This window comes from Helianthus annuus, chromosome 11, assembly GCF_002127325.2.
Source record: "Helianthus annuus cultivar XRQ/B chromosome 11, HanXRQr2.0-SUNRISE, whole genome shotgun sequence".
In the NCBI taxonomy this organism is placed as follows: Eukaryota; Viridiplantae; Streptophyta; class Magnoliopsida; order Asterales; family Asteraceae; genus Helianthus; species Helianthus annuus.
This window is the reverse complement of record NC_035443.2, coordinates 61,941,897-61,965,299: the sequence shown is the minus strand read 5'-3', so window position 1 is coordinate 61,965,299 and position 23,403 is coordinate 61,941,897. Positions and strand designations below refer to the sequence as shown.

Here is a 23,403-nt window from a genome sequence, read left to right as displayed (position 1 = left end):
CACATGAATATATCCTTTTGGGTGTATCTCTTTTGGTTGTTATAAGAACCGAGCCGATACGGTGTTGATACTTTAACGAATCGAGTTGATGCCGACCGTAAGCCCGCCGCGAAACGCGGGAATCCTACTATTTATATATAAAACATCAAGAATATATACAATGCACCAGTGTTGTAAAAGTCGCTGGCGATCTCTAGTCGGCTGACTGGGGAGTTGGGAGTAATCGGAGTACTCGGGGAGTACGCGGAAAATTAATTGTTATAAATTAGACATATATTAAAATAAGCATAATTCATGTCAACTGAGTATAATTTAAAATGAAAACATGTTTAAAGTTCAAATATTCTGAATACAAGTCCGAGTAGTCCGAGTACAAGGCCGAGCAGGCCGATTTTGATCGATTTTGACTAATTTAAAGTCAACAAACCACGTTCAACGCCTAGACCGACTAGGCCGACTACGTCCGACTAGGCCGACTAGACGCCGAGTTTGACCGAGGCCGACTAATTGAGTCCGCCTAGGAGGAAGTCGCCTCGGAGGGGTTCCGAGGACCAAGTACTCGCCGAGTACTCGGCCTTGGAATCCGACTTTTACAACACTGCAATGCACACAAAACACACATCATATGTAAAAATCTAACTTGAATCATACAATACCATGATTTCACATACTGAAGCACACAACCCCACTATTTATATTTATGAACAAGTTCTTTCACTGAGGGTATGATGATCAAGAGTAAAATGTGTGAGTTTATGATATTTTTGGCACTTTAGTAAAAAAATGAATTTTTTTTATATTTGGGTACCTGAGTTTTTATTTTTGTTGGCATTTTCATCCAATTGACAAGCTGAGTTAGAATTTTCTGTTAACTTCACTCATTTTTATCGTTTTTCTCATTTAATTAAAATATATTATGGCATAAAATGACTATCATACCCTTCGTTTAAATAAGGAAAACGTCAAAAAGGGGATAAGTTAACAGAAAATTCTAACCCAATTTGCCAATTGGATGAAAATGACAACAAAAATAAACCCTCAGGTACCCCAGATACAAAAAGTTTCATTTTTAGACTGAAGCGAGAAAAGTAGCATAAACTCAGGGACCATTTTATCATTTTACTCCATAATCAATTTTAAACTTCATTATATATCATTAACCTATCTTTAAAATACTCATAATAGAGAAGAAACACATTACCACCCAACCATGTTCTTCAGAATACAACACATCTATATCGGCATTTAAACATCCATTTAGATATTTTAGAAAAAAAAAAGTTAGATTGCTACAATTTGAACCCACCCCCAAAAACCTAAACCCCCCTCCCCCCCCCCCCCTCACACACATACACACAGAAAAAGCTAATTTTAAGCATGTAATGCACATGTGTAGTACACATATAATGCACATGTGCAGTACAAGTTTTTTTTTTAAATTATATATAAAAAATAACGATTTTTTATAAAAAATTGTAAAAAAAATTGGTATGTTTTTTTAGCTTTTTTTAGGCTTTTTTTAGTTAGTTTTCTAGTTCTCTTATCTACATGTAGTTTTCTCATGATTGAATAAGAGAATGAAATGAACAGTAAACTATAATAATAAAATATTATATACAGTTATTTTTATAGTTTTACTATCTTAATATTATAATAATTGTTATCTCCTGTACTTTTTAACTCTGATAAGCTTGGTGTTAACCGGTACTTGTATCGAAAATACCGGTTCGTCATCGGTACATGAAGATAAAAACCAGCATCAGCCTGGTACATAAAACGCCAAAAGTCGGTACCGGATTGAGTTTGATAATCTTTTAGTTCGAGAAATTTGGTACTGCTACCCAGTACCATTTGCTCATCCCTGTTCACGGGTTCCGTACGAACACCAACGGTATCGTACAACTTTTTTGTAGTTTCAGAGGTAGGGATAAGCTTGATGCCAACTGATACCGAATCGGTATTGGTACCGAAAATATCGGTTACGATATCGGTATATGAAGGTAAAAACTTATAGCGAACCGGTACCAGGAACGCCAAATGTCAGTACCGAATTGGTACTTAGGATCTTTCAGTTCAGGAAATTCGGTACTGGTACCCATTACTATTTGCACATCTCTGACTACGGGCTTCTACCGAACAACATCATTACCATACAACTTTTTTAGTTGATTTTCTTTCAGTTATTTTTTAGTGTTTTTTACTACATTTTCTTTTCATTCTTGTCAGCGATTCCGTGTAAACCCGCTCGTAGTGATTTCAAGCATATATAAACACAGAGTAAATAACAAAAGAAGTTAACGGTTTTTACAACCCTATCAGAGGAACGGAGTAGCTCGACCAGCGAGAGAGGAACGAAGTAGCTTGTCTAGAGGGAGAGGGTAGCTTATTCTGGCCTATCAACGCGTTTACAACAACGTATCCACCTATTTAACCTTTTTAGATAGGCAGATTATACATGAGTTAAACTTATCCAAATTAAGATTAATTTTTTTTTGAAACGATTACTTGAATTATGGACTAAACATGAAAAAACATATTTACAAAAATGTGACACTCTGAGAGTGCGACTATGTGACCAACCTTTGCTTTCGTTTTGAGCCACCACAAGACCTAATTAGTGTCAAGCTCAAAACAAGAGCCATCCATCCAGAAAGCCCAAGTTAAAGATTTTATCAAAAGGCTGAAACCCGAAAGGGCGTTATTGTTAATGCACTTTGGGTGATAAGTGCATGCCTTCCAATTGTTAGGGTCTTTATTGTACATGTCTTTAAACTTAGTCCAAGGTTTATCCTTGGACAATTTGTCCAAGTTTTTGTCTAGACTCTTGTCAGGGGTTTGTGCTTAGGCAAAAGTCTGAGTTTTTGTGTAGATTGTTTTGTCAGGGCTTCTAGTATGTCTTGGAGTCCGTGGTTTATCTTGTATGGTCTTTGGGCCCTTGTCTCCGGACAATGTGTTGTCCGGAGTTTGTCTTGTATATATACCTTTATGTGGAATAGACAAGACGGCGATTCTTTGTGAAATTCTGTGCACCTTTCTAACCCTAATTATTGTGTGTGTGTTTTGTCTGGCGGCTACTGTGTGTGACGTCATTCATCTTCCTCATCAAGAATACTCTGTGTATTCTTGATTTCTCTCAGAAATCTTTGCATTCTAGTTTTTCATCTACAGTGGTTGATCATCAGGTGGATTCCGCACACCTGTTGCTTGCATTAGCTGAGTGAGATCTTGGATTAGGAGGCCTTACAAGTGGTATCAGAGCCGTGTGCTCATACTACTGTAGGTGTTTCTTAGTTTGAAGGTTTTTGTGAGAAAAGTTCAAACTTTGATAGGGTTTAGTGAGTGTTTATTGAGTTTTTGTGATTTATTCTTGATTCCTCATTCATTTCTAGTGATTTGGTGATGGATTTTGAGTAGTTTAGTGATTTTTAGTGTTGATCTTCATCTGGGTTTTACAGAGGTTTTGGTTTTTCTTCATACAGTGTGTTGAAGGTTGGAAAAGATTCCTAGTTTGATCTTTGGAAGGATTGTCGGCATTTTAAGTTTTGTGTTTGTGTTTCCGAGGTATTGGTGAACCAGTGCGAAGTCACACTGGGGAGATAGTCTGGAGACTGGTTACTGAAGCTTGTCCGAGTTTTACACTTCATTAATAGGTCCGAGTTTTGGGATCTCATTAGTTTAGGTGGTCCGAGTTTAAGCAAGTTCTAGCTAGTCCGAGGTCTAGAACTTGTTAAGTATTGAGTCCAAGGTATAACCTCCAAGGATTGAGTCCAAGGTTTAAGCTCCAAGGATTGAGTCCAAGGTTTAACCTCCAAGGATTGAGTCCAAGGTTTAAGCTCCAAGGATTGAGTCCAAGGTTTAAGCTCCAAGGATTGAGTCCAAGGTTTAACCTCCAAGGATTGAGTCCAAGGTTTAACCTCCAAGGATTGAGTCCAAGGTTTAACCTCCAAGGATTGAGTCCAAGGTTTAACTTCCGAGATTTAAGTTCCATGGTTTAAGTCCAAGTTTTACCTATAGTCCGAGTTTTATACCTTCAATACCTTGTCCGAGTTTAGCAGTCTAAAGTTCTTTGTCCGAGTTTTGTTTTTCTTTAGAAAGAGTCCGAGCTTAATTCCTAACAGTGTAGTGTCCAAGTTTTTTGTTTGTGTTCCTTTTCAGGTGGTGGTCTGGGTTCAACACTCTGATAATTTCTCTGACATTGCACTCCGTGTTTTCTCTCCGGGTTTGGACTTAGAAAACCTTCCCAGTGTCAACTCTTGCTTGGAAACCTACTGTTAATTTCTGTTTAAACTCACTGTTTCTTTCACAGCTATCTCGAAATGGCAAACAACAATCTGACTGCAATGGTGCAAAACCTCAAGCACAATGCTGAGATAGGGAGTAACGACAAACCTCCTTTGTTGATAAACGAGTTTGATTTTCCTGAGTGGAAGGAGCGTTTCGAAAGGTATGTAAGAGCGAAAGACATCAAGATCTAGTTGTGCATTGTTAAAGGATGTGGAGCTACTCCAGTAAGAACGTTAACGATTGATACTTACCTGGCACTCACCGACGAGCAAAGAAAGTTTTATGATTGTGAAGAGAAAGCTATGTCAATGATTACGATGGCTATAACGCAATCTATACTTCATACTTTCCGTAAGAGAAGTGACTCGAAGGAGTTGTGGGATCGCATGATCGAGCGCTGTGAGGGAAATGCAATGTACAAGAAACGACGTCTCGAACGATTGAAGACTCAATTCGTTGTGTCTAAAGCTTTAAGAAATGAATCATTCAATGATATGGTGAACCGATTTTATCATCTGTTGAGCGAACTTGATCGTAGTCAAGAGGGTATTTACACTGAATTTGAGAAAGTTGAGAAGTTTCTAAATTGCCTTCCCAGAGAATGGAATATGTACACTGCACTGATTAGAGAAGGTGTTCTCTACGAGGAGCTCTCATTGGAAGAAGCTGTACAAAAACTAAAGGGTTATGCTTGGAATATGGAAGATCAAGCATCAGATTTCGAGAAGATCCAACATCCTCAGTTATATAAAGCTTCAAAACCAACGGATAAGGGTAGTAATGGAGTAACCGGTGTTGCCCTATATTCAGAGAATGAAGTTCCTGCAAGTGAACATGCCTTTATAAGCAACAATGTCAGTTCAAGTGGAACAACAAATTCCAATCAAGGAATGTACTCTTCTAATGGAGCTCAAAAATCTCAAGCAACAAAGTTGAACATTCCAAAGTTAGATGCAAGCTGCTTAAAGTTGATAGAAGAAAACATGAGCCTTTTGGCGTCCTTCATGACTGCCTACGAGAACTTCTGTCTTGGAAAGCTCGTTGAACCGTCAAGAATCTGTTCAAGGCTGCTAGACGTCCGACGAGTCTTTGCATTTCTTTTATTGTTACAGGTGATGGCATTAACTGGATGGCCTGCACTTTTTCCGGGTTTACTTTAAAACCATCCCTTGTTACTATGAAACCCAGAAATTTCCCTTATTCCATTCCGAAGGAACATTTCGTTGGGTTGAGCTTTAAGTTTACGCTGCGCAAGGAATCGAACGTGCGTTGGATATTTGCGAGCATTGTATCTTCCTCGTGGCTCATGATGACGAAGTCATCCATGTATACCTCGACTGTCTTGCCGATATCGCCTCTGAAGACCATGTCCATTAGGCATTGGTACGTTGCGCCTGCGTTGCGCAAGTCAAAGGGCATTTTTGTGTAACCGAAGATGCCCTTGTCTGTGCGGAATGCGGTCTTGTCTTCGTCTTCTTTTTTCATTTGGACCTGATGATAACCTTTATAACAGTCAAGAAAGCACTTCCATCGAAATGATGCTAGAGAGTCAACTTTTTTGTCTATCTCAGGAAGCGCGTAGCAATCTTTTGGGCATGCTTTATTCAGGTCTTTGAAGTCGACGCACATTCTCCATCCGCCACTGTGTTTTTGGACCATTACTGGGTTGGCGACCCATGTATGGTATTGAACCTCACGCCAGATTCCGGCATTAAGTAGCTCTGTCACTTGCTCGTCCATGGCTTTTGCTTTCTCATCACTGAAGCTGCGCCTCCCCTGTGTAACAGGTTCTGCTGAGGGTCGGATGTTCAGACAATGTTGTGCTATATCACACGGAACCCAGTCATGTCTGCTGGGCACCAGGCGAATATGTCTTTATTATTGGACAGCAATTCTTTTAATTGAACTCGTGTTGCTGGGGAAATGGCGTGTCCTAACAGGATGGTCTGTTCTGGGTATTCATCGTTCAGAACCCATTTCTCCGGCTCATTTGATGCTGAGGGATTGGCCACTTTTGCTGGTGGCTCATCGTCCACGTACATGACCTCCTTACTTGAGTATAGAATTGCAACTCCAGTTTCTGTTGGAAATCCGCATGCAGCATGTGGAATAGAAGTGATCATGTTGAATTCTCTATGTGACCTTCTTCCGAGCAATACATCATGGCGTGATGTTGCCGGCATGACCATGAAATTTACTGTGACTGTGCGCGAATGCTCGCCATCAGATAGAGTCACTGGGAATGCTATTTGCCCTAACGGGAATATAGCTTCATTACAAAATCCGACGAGAGGGAAATCGACCGGCTCCAGACGTGCTTTGTCTTCCGGATCGAGTTGTTTGAAGCACTACTCATATATGATATCCATCGAGCTGCCTGGATCTATAAACATATAGTCCGTTCGATAATGGCCGAAGATGCCAGTAATGATTACTGGTCGCTCTTCCTGAGGGCCTCCAGGAACAACAGGAATCACGACTTGCTGTTCTCACCAATGCTGATCATGGTGTCGTTTGTTTGGCCTTCGTGAAGGGCCTCCTTGTACCATGTTTATTTGTTTTGGTTTAGCTATCTGACCATTGGTACCTTCTGGTTTTGAGATTATCCTGGTATGACTGTCAGATTGGATGTCCCACTGATAAGGCATCTGTGGGTCCAATACTACAGTATCAATCCTGCCACTGCTTTCTTGCCGAATATCAGATCTGATATTTGGGTTCTCAGATCTGATAATTTGTGTGACAATTTGGTTCAAAGCTATCTAGAATCTGACGATCCAGTATTCTGTAACTCTCTCTATGAGTTGATCTGAGGAGTCCTTTTTGTCTGAGTGATTGTTACTTGTATTGATTCCCATGATTCTGTCGATCTGAGTATTTGGGGTTGTAGAACCCTTGAATTCAGATCGAGGACCTGATGGGTGAGGTGATGAATTCTCTGCCATGTGAAAACATAGAAATGAGGGAAACTGAATCGAAACGAGATAAAACTAAGAAGAACAGAGAAATCGGTGGGCGCCAATGAAGAAACACTAGATAATTGACCGGAATCCAATTATCTAGGGGGTTTGGATCTGCAAAAAAGGGGTTGTTCTCTCTCGTTTGATCTGATTGAGACTGATCTTCTTCTCTGGTAAACTCTGCAAAACAAAACACCGTTAGCCTCGTCAAGGGGAAAAGAGGGGTTCTCTCCTTGACCCGACTCCGGCGTGAGAATAAGTATGTGTTTATGAAGAAGAAGAAGAAGAAGTATTGACGAAGTATGTGTAACTTGAATTTCATACCTGAGTTGTTCTCATATTTATAGCCGAGAGTTTTGGGTGGTAAAACTTGTTGGTGAAATACAGACGGAAGATGCTAACTCCGTAAGCGGTTATATTTCCTTCCGTTAAGCTTCTCGATCCGACGTGAGTGCACACGGATCGCGGTTTAGATCTATGGCTGGGGGTTTGCCACGTGGAAAGTGATCAAGTGGAGGTTTCTCTCCAATTTCATGCCATCATCGTGATTTCAGGGGTGCCTGAGGTGATGACACGTGTCTAGACGGTTGTAACCGTTTAGTGGTGCACGATTGGGTCCTTCTAGAAGGTTATTGCCATAATCCTGTGTGACTCTTTATCGTGTGGCACCAGTTGGGTAAATAATATCCAAGTCTGGACATCATTAGGCGGAAGTGTTTAACTTAGGACTTTCATCCTTTGTTTTTGGAAGAAAACGCAAGGATTTATGATTTCCTTTTGGCGCGCAAGTGTTGTCTGCTGTTTGTTTCTGAAGCCTTTTTTGTAGGACCAGTGCGCAGCCGCGCAAGGTCAAAAAGGGCTGAAAGACAAGGTTATGGTATGGTCCTAAGTACTTGTTACAAGGTTTTTGGGACCTCACCCCTTCACATCCGATGCTTACTTTTTGCAGATCTTGAGAAAACTGAAACATGAAAATATTATTCAGATGCTAGATTCGTTTGAGAGTCCACAAGTGTTCTGTGTTCTTACTGAATTTGCTCAATTGACTAGCTTTGTTCTCTTGAATCCCCTTTATACATATATTACAGTGTTTTAAGATTTTACTTCCTATTGATTGAATGCATTTTGATACAAGGTGAATTGTTTGAAATTCTTGAAGATGACCAATGCCTTCCTGAATATGAAGTGCAGAAAATCGCAAAGCAATTGGTACTTTACTAACATAACTATTAATTTCATCCAAGTGTCACTGTTTTATAAATCGAGCGTAACTTATGTGCACACAACTGGCTCTAAAAGCTTGAATTGTGTCCATTCATAATAGGACTTACACTTTTAATATTCTGCTTCGTATTTTTTTAGCTACATTAAGTCTTCTACAGTTCATATGTTGCTGATATTTCTTTAACAAAACTGTATGATACCAACATTTTCTGATATTTTTTTGTGCTTTCTGAAAATATTCAGGTGAGTGCATTGCACTATTTGCATTCCAACCGTATAATTCATCGTGACATGAAGCCACAGAATATCCTGATTTGTGTAGGGGGTGTCGTTAAGGTTGGTTGGTTGGTTGGAAACTATGAGCTACTTTGTTTGATATCACAAACTACACGAGTCATTATAATTAGTTATATATGTATCGAGATATTCATGTTTTCCTCTTTTTCTTATGAAACAGCTATGTGATTTTGGTTTTGCACGTGCTATGTTACATAATACAGTTGTTTTACAGACTCATAAAGGTATAGTTATCGTCGTTACCATTCTTTTATCAAAAACTTTTAAATACTGATTACATAATTATTCATTCTTTCTTTTTTTAGACACTCCATTGTACATGGCCCCAGAACTTGTACGAGAGAAATCCTACGACCATAATGTTGATCTGTGGGCTCTTGGGGTTATTCTGTAAGTTATTTCTTCTTGGAAAACTGTATAAGTTTTTTTCTTAAAATGAAACCTTAAATGTAATGAACTTTGCTGTCTACTTTCTTTTCGTGTAAGTTATCCATGTAATATAATTGTGTTGAATTGAAACTATTTAATTTGAATGAATTTGATATATTTTCAAGTATGAATTATATGTCAGCCAACCTCCTTTTTTAGCTAAAACATTCATTACACTTATGAAACATATCACCAACGTATGAGCCCCTAAACCAAATTCAGTTGTTAAAACTCAATCTATTCTATTGTTATATATAATAAATGAAAGAGGTTTGGGCCACGTGTCAGTAGATTAGGGCATCACTTTTTGCCTTTTCCCGCCCAACAGTACCATCCCCTTTACTTCTCTCCTAAAAAACCCTAAATGTTCTCATTTTTCTCCTGTACTTCTCTTCTGTCTGGTTCTCTCTCACAAGATTCTTCATCCACAAAACCTAAATCTTCTAATCGGTATCCCAATCATTATTTTGTGTTTTTTTTTTGGTTTAAATTGTTGAAACTTCTCTTCCTCTAACATCGAAGTCTCTCTTATCGAAGTCATCCCTTTGATTCGTTCCATCACCCAGCAGTTCTTACAGGAAGATGTTGAAGATGAACTTGATGAAGGCGACTCAAGGGTATTGGTTAAACCAGATCAATAACTAAAGACAATCAAATCAACAGGTTAGATGCGTTGAGTTTTCAAATTTTGGTAGATAATTGTAGGACCGGTTTTGACACCGTTCGATTGCGTAACGAACGTTCGACGTGCGGAATCCGTGAACGTGCGTGATCGAACACACAATAACATACTCGAACCGTGAACCTATTGAAAGATATGACGTGTACGATACAAGAATCACGTAGAGAGAACTTTCTCTCTCTAGACTTTCTCTCTCTAATCTCTAAGCTCCTAGATCACAAATGAGCAAAAGTCTTAAACTTTAAACCTAAAGCTCCTATTTATAGGCCTTGGAATTAATAAGATTTCTCATTAATTACCAAAATGCCACCTTGCTACATCTATCTAAATATTACAATAAAAGCTTGATTTCTTCGGTTTCTCGCTACGGCTCGGATTGACGAAGGCGATAGACATTAATGCACTAACAATAATTCGTTTGTTTTAGAATTGTTTTAGCCTTTTAGGTTTTATTTTAACTTACGCTTTCTGATTTCGTTGTGGTTAAATATCAGGATCTCTGCATCAAGTTTACAGATCAGTTCAAGTTTGTGATTCTCTTACTCGTGTAGTGATTTTGAAGTTCGAATTTGTAGATTTGTTGCTATCGTTTGATTTCTACACACACATTACTTCGTAATTTGTATTATAAGGTTTGAATTGTTTTATTCTGGTTCTGATGAATTTTGCTCGGTTTATGATGTGAGATGTTAGTGTTTCTGTAGTTTATTTGTGTGTGTGTGTGTGTGTGTGAAATGTTGGTGAATTTTGCTCGTGTAGGGAAATAACCAGCAACTTCTATTAAGGCGCATGAAACGGACGTCAATGTTATTTCTTGGAACAGGTTTGTAGCATGATCTATCTTTTAATTAATACTTTCATGAACATGTTAATAGGGTTAATAATGTACTTTTTTGTGTTGTTGGTTTGAATTAGGCTTGCAAGCTGTATGTTGGCATCTGGTGGCGATGACGGGGCGTTTTCAATTCGTGATGTTTGTGCCGGAAAGGCGGATTCGGCTCTTGATGCTTCTGTTGTTACTCCAGTTGCTCACTTAATGTTCATGAATCAAAAGTCAGGGCAAGCTCTTAGTGAAGTCAAATTGTTGCATGATATCTTTCAAAGAAGAAAAGCAACTTGCTGATCCTTTTGGCTGATAATTTTATTCTTTATGATGTAGATATGACAAATTGTTGAGCCTATAATCCTAATTATCTTTCAAAGAAGAAAAGCAACTTGTTGATCCTTTTTTAGTGCGTAAATTTTACACACAAATATTCTCATTTGTTAACGTTCAGCTATTTAACAGGTATTCCTCTATGCCAATATGCACATACAGGCATACAACATCTTATTTATTTATTTATCAACTATACTTCACGATGCAGCTTACTTTTGAGGTGTGAATGTTGTTCGGTTAGTAATAGTGAGTATGTGAAAGCTGGATTGGCTGAAATAGAACATTGATGTTACAATGCAACTGATGAGGTATTTTCGAGTGATCTTACATTTTTTTTCTTTATAATTTTTCTAAACAGAAGAACTGCAGTATGCAGGTTCAGCTTGGGATGAACTGGAGCATATAAGACAGGCTATTGGATTTCTGGTAATGTATCTTTATTCATCACATTCATTAAAGACTTAAATATATAAAAGTTCTTTTTAAAAGAATCTGTAATCCCATTCAGGTTATGCATCAAAAACCCAAGAAAATATTGGATGAAATAAGTCATGATCTCTGTCCAGTGAGTGACATCTTTTGTTAGTATACAAGACAATGTAATTTCTTCTATCGTCACATAATTCAGTGTTGTTCTACAGGTTCTTAGTCTGCACCAGTTGTATCGGATCAGTACGATGTATTGGGATGATAAGTATGGTACACAAAGTGTCTCCGCGGACGTAAGATTTTTTTTCCCAATATAGTTTCACAGTCTATTGATGGATCATTTTCTTAAAAAGGTTATATTGGTTTCTTTGAAATAACAAGGTTATTATATGTGCCTTAAATGTCATCACAATAAGGTTATATCCGGCATGAAGGTGTTGATGACCGAAGAAAAAAAATGTCATAAGCAATTCCTTCCTGTTGGATGAAGATTCCAAGTTAGTTGCGTTCTGCTATGTATTAGCCGTTAGTAATTATGCTCAATTTTTTACAAGATCTATCTTAATGGGAGTTAAGTTGTATGATGTTTTGTTCAACTTTTTATTATCAAGCATTCCATTTTCGGTTGATGATATATCAAAATCAATGGATCAAATAGAAATCTTAGACATCGAGCCGCCACCTTTAATTTGTGAAAACTCAGGATTTAGCTTTCTGCTTCCACGTATCGAGTTTACCTGGCACTTAGAAAGAACCTGGTGTGGGCTGGATGATGGGCTACTCATTTCTGGTCTGCTTTATCGGTCTTTTCGTATTGATTCCACTTAGAAAGGTGTAACATCTTTTAAACTTATGTCATATTATGTTTTAGTTATAAATATCAGATGTGTTTAAGAATTTGAATATACTATACTAATGAAGCTTCATTTAGTTATCTGTAGGTTTTGATTGTTGACTATAAGTTAATATTTCCAAGTGGGATGGCGACCGGAGTTCTTATTAACAGGTTTCATAGTCAGGGAGATGACATGGCAAAGTACTAAAAAGTTCGAAAACTTTGTATCGCGCCCATTGTAATGATATCATAATGTTTTAACTGTTTTTTCAACTGATTTTAGGAAGCAAGTGAAGGGATTTTCAAAGTACTTTTCAGCAAGTTTTCTATGGGGATTTTTTCAAACAGGTGTTTGAAACCACTGTTTTAACCCAAAAGTGGTTTCAAAACAAAACACTGTTTTAACACAACTGTGGTTTCAAAACACTATTTTAACCCAAAATAGTGGTTTTAAAACACTGTTTTAACCCAAAACAGTGGATTGGTATAATTTTTCTTTTGTTTAATAGGGTAGCATCTCAAAGGAAACCACTGTTTTAACCCAAAAGTGGTTTCAAAACACTGTTTTAACCCAACAGTGGTTTCAAAACACTGTTTTAACCCAAAAGTAGTTTCAAAACAATGTTTTAACCTAAAACAGTGGTTTCAAAACACTATTTTAACCCAAAACAGTGGATTTGTATAATTTTTCTTTTGTTTAATAGGGTACCATCTCAAAGGAAACGGGAACAACTCAGAATCTTATACAAAAAGATCGTAATCTGCTGAAATACTTAATTTTATAAATAATGCTACAAAGCGGCAAGATGAGATTGAGAAAATGAAAGATAAAGTTCTTCGAACGTATGCAGATATGGAAAACATCATGGACAGGACCAAAAGAGAGACAGATAACTCTAAAAAGTTTGCAATTCAGGTTCGATATTATCGACTATATTTTTTTTTTGTTAAAAACTTAGAAGTATTTTTCGTGCTCTTATTTTGATGTTTTATGCTTTTCATGGTGCAGAATTTTGCAAAGAGTTTACTGGATGTTGTAGATAATCTGGATAGAGCTTCTTCGGTTGTAAAAGAGAGTTTTGCTAAGATCGATGCATCTAAGGACACTACTAGAGCCGTTCCGCTTTTAAAAACGCTTATTGAAGGCGTCGAGATGACCGAAAAACAGCTAGCAGAGGTAACATATTTTTTATAAATTATAGTTGTGTACCCTCAAAACGAGTCTACCGAACACCTTTTGTAATTTTTATAAATGATCAGGTTTTTCTTAATTTAGAAGGTTTGTTGGTTTTCAGGTTTTCAAGAAATTTGAAGTGGAGAAATATGATCCAACAAACAAGGTGTTCGATCCACACAGGCATAATGCAGTGTTTCAAGTGCCAGATAATACCAAGGCTCCCAATACTGTTGCGGTTGTTCTCAAGGTAAAAAAAACCAAAATTTTTCCTATGGTTTTAGTTGTGACCTGATGCATAGTCGTACTCGATCATGTTTTTCTTTTGGTTTTGCAGGCAGGATACACGCTCCATGATCGAATAATACGACCTGCTGAAGTTGGTGTGATCATAAAGGCGGAATAAAGTAACAGATGTTTGATCGATAGTGTTGCCTCATAGTGATACTGTTCGAGGATTTTTTTATAACGTTTTGTCATGTTAGGACCAGGATAAACTCCGAGGGAAAAAGTATTTTAAGATTTTTTATTTACTTCATTTTTGTATCAACTGTAATAAAACATAATTACGTCAAGTCTCCCGAAACATCAGTTCGTTGTATAGAGTATAGATATCTTTTCCAGTTTAGAATGTGATGCCGCGGGTTTGGTTTAAAGTTTTAATATGTCATACTTCTTTTTGTGTGATCTAATTTATATATTAATCAGATATAGTTTTTAATATAAAAAACTTTCTCAAGCCCGGAATGCAATCTCGGGTAATAACCTAATTAGTAGAATATATAAAGAAAAATAAACATTTTATGCAAAAGGATATTATAAAACCCTTTTTTAAACATAACTTTTGTTTTAACTTTTTATCATATAAAGCATTACATACCTTTTTAATTTATCTAATTATAATTTTTGAAATAAATAATAAATATCATCTATACATATAATAAAAGAAACCAACTTTGGGACACTTGTCATCATATTAGGCCATGTCTTATGGATAATTATAATTTTAATTTAATCTCTTCTAATTAATTATAGATAATCCTCCTACTAAATATTATTTAGTTTAATTATTACTTTTATATTTATCTATTTACTTCAAATTCAAACTTAATTATCTAATTTGATATTAGAGTAAATTACGATTTTGACCCATGTGGTTATATCACTTTTACCCTTTTAGCCCAAAAAGGAATTTTTTAACATCTGAGCCCTCAACGTCTTTTTTTCTAACCCTTTTGACCCCAACATCTTTTTTTTATTTTATGATTTTCTCGCCTCATTTAGTTATCTAATTTGATATTAGAGTAAATTACGATTTTGGTCCACGTGGTTATATCACTTTTACGCTTTTAGCCCAAAAATGATTTTTTAACATCTGAGCACTCAACGTCTTTTTTTCTAACCCTTTTGAACCCCAACATCTTTTTTTTTTTATTTTATGATTTTCTCGCCTCATTTCCAAACTTATCTTATATCTATATATATTCTAAAGTTTAGTTATATGTACTATTTTAAAACCAAAATTTATGGTTGTTTTAAATGAGGTCATTTACATATATCCCCCTCCTAAGATCATTTATTACATATATACTCAACCCATAAAATCAATTACATATTTCCCCCTTTTAAACCATACATGTTACATATTTACCCATTTTATTAAAATTACTCCTATTGAATTACTATTTTACCTTTAATGAACTTATTAAATGATTATTACATTTTTCCCCTTTCTAATACCATTACTTACATATTTTATGATTTAATGTGTAATATAATTGTTTACAAATAAGATATTAACCTAATGATATGAATTCATTTTTTTATAAGCCCTGCTTATTTTTTTATAAGCTTCTGCCTCTGTTATGTGAAAATTGAAAGTTTTGCTTGTATATAATACGTCATAGCTCTTAAGCATTATTTTTTTTAAAGAGAACAGTCATGCGACCATGGTTTAAAAATTTACTTTTGCTGTAAAACAGTTTTTTCAATATTATTTTGAATGTTTTTAAAGTCAAAATTTATGATGTTATAAATTCAACACTTAAAACAATATTGATTAAAAAATATATTCCAAAATCATAATCTAAAAGTTTACAAATAATGAAATAGAGGCAAATTAGAAGTCTTTAAGTTAAAAAATATTAAATGGAATTCAAAGAGAAGTAATTTACCTATTTAACTTTAACATTAATCCCTGTTTACCCTTTTTTCTCAATAACTCCTTGGAAACTAAAGAGTTTCCTACAACTTGCAATTGCAATTGAATCGTTTACTTTTAATGAAAATTTATTTATTTATCAATTTATCAACTATTATTTACTTCCTTTTCACATTCGCATTCACATAACACTACGTCTACAAAGTTAGATACATCCAGGGTTAAAGAAAGAGAGAGAGAGGGGCCTGGAGAGAGAGTGGACGGTCGCCGGCTACATTACCCGGTGATCATCTGTTACTCAGGAGATGACGACGAGGGTGATGGGGGTAACATCACCGCTCAAGGGTGACATATAGTGACGATGGTGACGGTAGTTCGCCGGTGGTCAGCAGCCACATCTTTGAGTGACGACTAGGGTTCCGAAGAACGAACCGGGTGATGTGATGGGGTAACGACTTCAGTCAAGGTAAGGTAACGGAGTTGGTATACGAAGTGTCATCCGCATTTTCCGCCTGCTCTTCTCCTCTACTCCTCCGGCAAGGGACTCCTTATCACTTTTTGAGGTGCGGTTGCTCTATTCCCTGCTATTTCTCTCAACTGGTATGTTTTTTTTTTTCTTTTGTCTTTATCTGATTTAGAGCTTCATACGTCTTTAATAATTGGATGGTTATAAAAACGTTTCATGCAAATATATGTATTGAATATGGTTATATGCAATTCCTTTAACTGTTTTATGTATTTTGGAATGTTACTTTGATGAGCAATTACGGACCATCTGAAAGATAAAGAAAGGGTTCCGGCCACGATTCTGACCGGATGTCGCTTATATGGAGATAGTCGTGCACGATTAGTTGGTTTGTTTGTTTAAATACTCATATACATCTCGCCTCTGATTGGGTTCAGATCTTTTTTATTCGTGTCATAGGTCTGATTGCAAGGGTTTTTTCTTTTCGTATTCTGATTTGGTTCAGGTACGTTTTTATTTCCAGTTTGTTTAGTCGCATTATTTTGAGTTTTGATATAGAAAGAGTTCGTGGAAATAATAACATATTCGGTGGTGTTACAAATGGATATTTTGCTTTCACTAAGGAACACCAGTAACCGTGTGGATACAGGTGCATTGCCTCCATTTCAGTTCAGCTATTTGAGAAATGTGAGTTTCATACTTTCATTGGTTTTCATTTTATTTGATGTATATGAATAAGAATGCATAATCGTAATGTTTTAGTTACTAAATTTGTGGTCTCTTTGTTCTAATTGTGGAAGAATTGTTGTGCTCTGCTATTTCTGGTCTAATTTCTTCTTAATTAGTTGTCTTTTTCCTTGCCTGCAGAGGAAATCATTATCTGAGTTTTGGCGGGATTGTCCTATTGTGAGTATATATTTTAGCTTATTTAATGATTTGTTTATTTTGTGTTGATTTATTTCATGATTTCATCCTGTTTGTGGCCTTTTAATGAATGAGAGCTTTTTTGTTGAATGTGTTAATGAATGACAAAGAAGATTGTTACTAACAGATCTTTTCATTTTTTTGAAGCTGGCTGATAATTCAAAGGAGCATAATTGCATGCCTTATAAACATTATACCGCAACATTACTTGCAGTATGTTCATATTATCAGTATATTTGTATTCTATCTTCAAGAAATACAAGCAACTAACTTCGCTTACCATTATGTTCATCATTTATAAACTGGCTTAAAATAATCAGCAAAAAGGCCTTGAAGGAGAACCCACAAATAGGAGTTTAACTCACACTTCATGGGTATCTCATCAAGCAAAGGTCGTGAAAGGCAAGGATGGCATCCTATGACGGCCAAATCTACAAATTTGTTGTTGCTACTCCAGTTATTCATTCAATGGTCTCATTCACACTTGAACACAATAAGGTTGCAAATCATACTGCTATAGTGCTATACTATGCCAACTCTACAATATAAATTTTTTAAACAAATAAGATGAATAGCTTTTGGTATGTACACTTTGACACCATATATCTTTCACTCATTGTTGCATTCTAAATCTTAGGTGGTTCATGACGAGTGTCCACCTACCGAATAAAAGAAGCAAGTTAGTACACAGAGTCTTCCCTCGCCCAATTAACCTGCTTTGCTTCGCTCGCTTCCATTTTGTTTCTATACTTTATTGGTCTTATAATACCTTTTGTTTATATTCATGGTAGTTGTTGATATTTTTACTTAGCGTTAAAGTTTATGTATAAGAAATCTATGATGTTAATAATGGCAGACTGGTTGTAATCTATTTTGTTACTGTTTCATGTTTCTTTACGTGCATACTGCAGTCGCTACACTCATAAGTTAGTTCACTTAAAAATTTGTTTATGTGTGTTCATTTACCTTCATTTATCTATGTTTAAGTTCGTTTAATAGTCATTTCAAGTTTTTAGGCAATTACAATTTAGTCTGGTTTTATTTAATTTATTGTAGCATATTGTAATATGATTTAAGGTTTTCATATGGTAGTGAGTTCTCTCAATGATTTTTATGGGTTAGTCATGTATGGAGAGTCATGCGTGCACATATGTTAAGATATTTGATTTTACTAACTCATAGCCGTTGCTTATGTTTACTTGCTTAAACCTGTTGTAGACAAGAAACTACTAAGGGGAAGGGCGACTACATGGGCATGCATTAGCGGCAGAAGATTTCGTGAATTATTGAATAAACCGGAAGCTTTATGAACTCCTTTAAGTTTTTTTCCTGTAATGTATGTTTTTAGACTTGGCATACAAGTTTGTTCTTAAACACATTCCGCAAACAAAGTTTCCTGTGCTATGCACGCCTTAAATTTTGTGTGGCTGGCTTATGGTACAAGCTCTTATGACGTTTTGTATGGCTTCTCTTACATTGTCTTTTGGCTAATCACCTTTTATCCATGCATAAACATTTTTCCCGAACGCACCACAAAATGAAGGACACTAACTGTTGGTCATGCCGTGCATCGCACGGGCCTACCCTCTAGTTAATTAAATAAATAAATGAATAATGAACTAATTTTAAATTTCATCCTACTTTAAATTTTGAATACCATTTTTCTATTTTTCTAATGAAAATATAATTCTAAAATCTAAATTGTTAATTTAAGATATTTTTAAATAAAACAAATTAATTACCACGAAAACCAAACTTTGTATTAATATATGAAATATTTTTATTTTCATTACTAAAAAAATTATTATATCAATTTTATTACATAATTTATAAATCGACTTTTCAGAATTGGTAACAACATTTTATCACTAAAATAGATATTGATTTGCTTCTTGAATAATGTATCTTCTTTTCAAGAACCATCTTCACAATCACCATATCCATCGCGTATCGAGTATTATCCATTAATATATTGAAAGATATGACTTTTTTATTATTGGTATATAAAATTAGATTTATTAAACCTGTGTAATACACGTGGTTTTTTATAGATATACCTTTTTTATTATTTACTATACAAAATTACATCTATTCGACCCGTGTAATAGATGAGGTTTTTTAATATATAACTTTTTATTATTAGATATATAAAATTAGATTTATTCAATTCGTACAATACACGAGGTTTTTTAAAGAAATATATTTTTTATTATTTAGTAACGGAAATTAAATTTATTCAACCCGTGTAATACCCATATTTTTAAAGATGTAATTTTTTATTATTTGGTATATAAAATTACATTTATTTAACCCGTGTAATAATAAATGAGGTTTCGTAAAGATCTATTATTTTATTATTTGGTAAACAATATTACATTTATTAAACTCGTGTAAAACAAACGGTTTTAAAGATATAACTTTTTTATTTGTTATATAAAATTATATGTATTCAACCCGTGCAATAAAAGAGGTTTTTAAAGATATATTGTTTTATTATTTAGTATATAAAATTCATTTATTTAACCCGTGTAATACACGGGGTTATAACCTAGTAAGCTAGTAAAACATATGGTGTAAAACTCGTTAATACATCTCATATAAAATATAATCAAGAAAAAGAAAATATCAAAAACAAAAAACTAAACTTTTTAGTGGTGGCGTCCACCAACATTTGCATTTACCCACGTGCGCCAAGAAGATATTTCTTTCTCTCCAGCAAAGCGTGAGACCTACAATGTCAGAGCTCATCAAATGCACACCATTAATATTTGATCTTATAGTATTCCTACCACAATAATTCACAATATTCAACTCTTTAACCGACAAGTTTGCCCTTTTTCAAGCCTGCAAAATCTAATTGAAATATGAAAAAATATTGTTATGGAATATGTCTCTTGATTTCTATAACAATCAATATATTACTTAGTATATATATCTATGCAGGTGGAGAGAATAATCAGGAGATTAGTCACCAGTTGTCGTTGACTTGGAGTGAGAAAGCAGCGGCGGAGGCGGAGGCTGTTGCGGCGATCTCTTGCTCAGGCCATGGTAGAGCTTTCCTAGAAGGTTTGATATATGACGGTCAACCTGTGTGTGAGTGCTATGATTGTTATGGAGGCCCTGATTGCTCTGAATTATCTCCTGAATGTGTTGCAGATGCTGACAGGTGATTTCTTTCTTTCTCTTGACTTTGTTGTTAAGAGTTAGGGTGCAATGGTCCAGAAAGAGTTAAGGGTTGTTTCGCAACTTCTGAAAGGGGCCGGTAACTGTTGAACCAGTAATGTTAACCATTCAGAAGCAAATGTCTTAACCATTCACACATCTGCTTGCGAAACAAACAGTCCGAACCATTAAGTACTGAACCAACAAGAGGTCTAGAGCTGAAACAAACTTCCCCTTAGTAGGTTTAGGGTCTTGACAGTTCATGTTAGTTTGTTCGAAAGGCTAAGTTGGATCGATTTGTTTGGTCCTATTTGTTATGACAAATGAATTATTCTAGAACTGTTCAAACCTATGAGTCATGATGCTTGGTTCAAGAGTCATGATGGTTCAAATGGTGGTTACTTGCGACATGTTGTGATTATCATGAACCATCACCTAATCCCTAGTATATATAAGCGACCATGGCAACAAATAACATACAATCGCAGTTAGTGACAAGTGGCCGGTGATTGAGTCGATCTGCATCAACAATTTAGTTACTTGTTGTAACGTCACGAAAACGAAACCATTTGTTCAAAACTTCCTTTCTCGTATATATCAGAATTCTAAACAATCATATATATTAGAATCCGAACATGAATTTTAGGGTGTAAATACGCAATATACATATAACATTATTTTTATTCTTAAAAATGTGACTTATATGCATTTTGCAGTGGGGATCCTCTATTCCTTGAGCCATTTTGGATGCAAAATGTAGCCGATAGTTCAATCCTCATACCAGGGTGGCATCGTATGAGTTATCGATACGATGACTACACTATGATGTCAACAGAGCTCGAATATTACATTCGCAAACTACATTCTATTGTCGGGAATGCAATCACTGAAGGACGATACATGGTCTTTGGTGTCGGGTCATCCCAACTTCTAACCGCAGCACTTTATGCTCTTTCCTCTGAAAACTCTTCTTCACCATCCAACGTCCTCGCTACCATACCGTATTATCCGGTAACAAGTCTTAAAATCTACAGAAATATTTACTCTCATTTGATTTTTTTTTTTAACTAGATTTGTTGTTTTTGTTGGGGATCTATAGATGTATAAAGGCCAAACCGTGTTATTTAACTCCGAGAATTTTGAGTTTGGAGGAGACACAAACTCATGGCGATCAAATAATTCAACAAATAACATGGATGTGGTTGAATTTGTAACCTCACCAAACAATCCAGATGGGGAGTTGAAGAAATCGGTTCTCGGAGGGAAGACGATACATGATCATGCCTACTTTTGGCCACATTTTACACCGATCCCGGGCCCTTCAGACCATGATCTCATGATCTTCACTCTTTCGAAGCTCAGTGGTCACGCCGGTGTACGTTTTGGGTATGTATTCAAGTGTTTACAAAGTTCTTGCATATTTTTACTTAAAAATAAGTGAACATATTTATATGTTAATTATAGGTGGGCGATTATAAAAGATAAAGATGTATATGAGAAGGTTCTAAATTATATCTCAGTGGCTGATATGGGGATCTCAAAGGACACTCAACTAAGAGTTTTAAAGCTTCTAAAAGTAGTAACTGAAAAAGATGGAAAACCGTTATTTGAATTTGCTTACAACAAAATGAAGGATCGTTGGGATAGGTTGACTTCTATCTTTTCAAAGTCAACAAGATTTTCAATCCAGAAAAGGCATCCACTACATTGCAATTTCTATAATGAAACTAGACTACCATCTCCAGGTAAAATATAATTTCATGTTTCAAAATTGTTAGATAGTTATTTTTAAACATCAAACACTCCCTTTTTATACTAGTGCTATACGCCATAGTTTACTATACAATAATTGCAGCTTATGCATGGGTAAAATGTGAAAGAGAAGAAGACGATGATTGTGGTGCAGTGCTAGAAGCATCAAAAATCGTAGGTCGTAGTGGAAGCTCGTTTAGCGCCAAAAATCGTTATACGCGACTTAGTCTCATAAAGAGCCAAGATGACTTTGAAATGCTTATGCAACGACTCACCGAGCTAGTGTCTCTTGAAAATGGTAGCGTTGAAACAATGTGAAAAGCCCAAATGAATCCTTGTTTCAAAAATAAATAAATAAATAAATGGTTATATCTATTATCCTATTATATAAGCTTGTTGGAATTGTTTAGGTAATCATGATCTAGTTGCCTACTTGTGTGTAAATGTAATTGAAAAAGAAATAGATTTTGATTCATTCGGATGTGCAAAGCTTAACATTTGTGTAAAATATTTGTTTTTATAGTTTCGATCAATATAAAACACGTGAAGATATCCTTTTGGGTGTATCTCTTTTGGTTGCTATAAGAACCGAGCCGATACGGTGTTGATTCTTTAACGAATCGAGTTGATGCCAACCGTAAGCCCGCCGCAAAACACGGGAATCCTACTATTTACATATAAAACATCAAGAATATACAATGCACACAAAACACACATCATATGTAAAAATCAAAAATCTAACTTGAATCATACAATCCCATGATTTCACATACTGAAGCACACAACCCCACTATTTATATTTATGAACAAGTTCTTTCACTGCGATTATGATGATCAAGAGTAAAATGTGTGAGTTTATGATATTTTTGTCACTTTAGTAAAAAAATGAATTTTTTTTATATTTGGGTATCTGAGTTTTTATTTTTGTTGGCATTTTCATTCAATTGACAAGCTGAGTTAGAATTTTCTGTTAACTTCACTCATTTTTATCATTTTTCTCATTTAATTAAAATATATTATGGCATAAAATGACTATCATACCCTTCGTTTAAACAAGGAAAACGTCAAAAAGGGGATAAGTTAACAGAAAATTCTAACCCAACTTGCCAATTGGATGAAAATGACAACAAAAATAAAACCTCAGGTACCCCAGATACAAAAATTTTCATTTTTAGACTGAAGCGAGAAAAGTAGCATAAACTCAGGGACCATTTTATCATTTTACTCCATAATCAATTTTAAACTTCCTTATATGTCATTAACCTATCTTTAAAATACTCATAATAGAGAAGAAACACATTACCACCCAACCAACCATTGGGTGCCAGCCCAATGGCCACCAGCCCGCATTCTAACCCGGAGGTGGCGGGTTCGAGTCTTGCTCGTTCTCAATGCCCCTACGGTAGCGGATTTACTCCCAGACTCAGGCTTGCTGGGTGGCGGTCTGCGAGGTAGGATCACCTCG

General features: G+C 35.6%; 4 protein-coding genes and 1 pseudogene across 5 annotated transcripts; all 5 read left to right on the top strand.

The window, feature by feature from the left end:
* Positions 1–6,207: 6,207 nt before the first annotated feature.
* Positions 6,208–9,159, top strand: LOC118484022 (testis-specific serine/threonine-protein kinase 5-like). Its single transcript, XM_035979898.1, has 5 exons — positions 6,208–6,598; positions 8,380–8,453; positions 8,712–8,804; positions 8,926–8,989; positions 9,071–9,159. The coding sequence occupies exons 1-5, from the start codon at positions 6,208–6,210 to the stop codon at positions 9,157–9,159; spliced, it is 711 nt and encodes a 236-aa protein (XP_035835791.1).
* Positions 9,160–10,918: 1,759 nt separating this feature from the next.
* On the top strand, positions 10,919–12,292 carry LOC110900681 (annotated as a pseudogene).
* A 794-nt stretch (positions 12,293–13,086) lies between these two features.
* Positions 13,087–13,982, top strand: LOC110900682 (grpE protein homolog 2, mitochondrial; the record flags this gene model as incomplete). Its single annotated transcript, XM_022147555.2, has 4 exons — positions 13,087–13,215; positions 13,309–13,476; positions 13,595–13,723; positions 13,811–13,982. Coding segments are annotated over 4 exons (495 nt in total), but the record flags the coding sequence as incomplete, so codon positions are not given.
* Positions 13,983–16,284: 2,302 nt separating this feature from the next.
* Positions 16,285–17,512, top strand: LOC110897671 (glycosyltransferase BC10-like). 2 transcript variants are annotated; one of them, XM_035979324.1, is made up of 5 exons: positions 16,285–16,488; positions 16,560–16,787; positions 16,968–17,006; positions 17,172–17,237; positions 17,345–17,512. In XM_035979324.1, the coding sequence occupies exons 2-5, from the start codon at positions 16,701–16,703 to the stop codon at positions 17,444–17,446; spliced, it is 294 nt and encodes a 97-aa protein (XP_035835217.1). In that variant the 5' UTR covers positions 16,285–16,488; positions 16,560–16,700; the 3' UTR covers positions 17,447–17,512. The 2 variants fall into 2 exon arrangements, with proteins under 2 accessions (XP_035835217.1, XP_035835216.1); XM_035979323.1 differs by having other exon boundaries at positions 16,285–16,787.
* A 2,295-nt stretch (positions 17,513–19,807) lies between these two features.
* On the top strand, positions 19,808–22,419 carry LOC110897670 (tryptophan aminotransferase-related protein 3). Its single transcript, XM_022144408.2, has 5 exons — positions 19,808–20,190; positions 20,903–21,197; positions 21,286–21,572; positions 21,651–21,931; positions 22,042–22,419. Exons 1-5 carry the CDS (start codon positions 19,889–19,891, stop codon positions 22,254–22,256), a joined length of 1,380 nt encoding a protein of 459 aa, XP_022000100.1. The 5' UTR covers positions 19,808–19,888; the 3' UTR covers positions 22,257–22,419.
* Positions 22,420–23,403: the final 984 nt, after the last annotated feature.

What these genes read in the sequence shown, in the direction of transcription:
- LOC110897670 (XM_022144408.2), top strand. Translation starts at nt 19,889, where the DNA reads ATGAAAAAATATTGTTATGGAATATGTCTCTTGATTTCTATAACAATC. An exon ending in CACGCCGGTGTACGTTTTGG is followed by an intron (nt 21,573 to 21,650) that starts GTATGTATTCAA and finishes TGTTAATTATAG; the next exon opens with GTGGGCGATTATAAAAGATA. An exon ending in AACTAGACTACCATCTCCAG is followed by an intron (nt 21,932 to 22,041) that starts GTAAAATATAAT and finishes CAATAATTGCAG; the next exon opens with CTTATGCATGGGTAAAATGT.
- LOC118484022 (XM_035979898.1), top strand. Translation starts at nt 6,208, where the DNA reads ATGGCGTGTCCTAACAGGATGGTCTGTTCTGGGTATTCATCGTTCAGA. An exon ending in GAAATCGACCGGCTCCAGAC is followed by an intron (nt 6,599 to 8,379) that starts GTGCTTTGTCTT and finishes TTTTGATACAAG; the next exon opens with GTGAATTGTTTGAAATTCTT. An exon ending in GTGTAGGGGGTGTCGTTAAG is followed by an intron (nt 8,805 to 8,925) that starts GTTGGTTGGTTG and finishes CTTATGAAACAG; the next exon opens with CTATGTGATTTTGGTTTTGC.
- LOC110897671 (XM_035979324.1), top strand. Translation starts at nt 16,701, where the DNA reads ATGGATATTTTGCTTTCACTAAGGAACACCAGTAACCGTGTGGATACA. An exon ending in AGTTCAGCTATTTGAGAAAT is followed by an intron (nt 16,788 to 16,967) that starts GTGAGTTTCATA and finishes CCTTGCCTGCAG; the next exon opens with AGGAAATCATTATCTGAGTT. An exon ending in ATACCGCAACATTACTTGCA is followed by an intron (nt 17,238 to 17,344) that starts GTATGTTCATAT and finishes TAAAATAATCAG; the next exon opens with CAAAAAGGCCTTGAAGGAGA.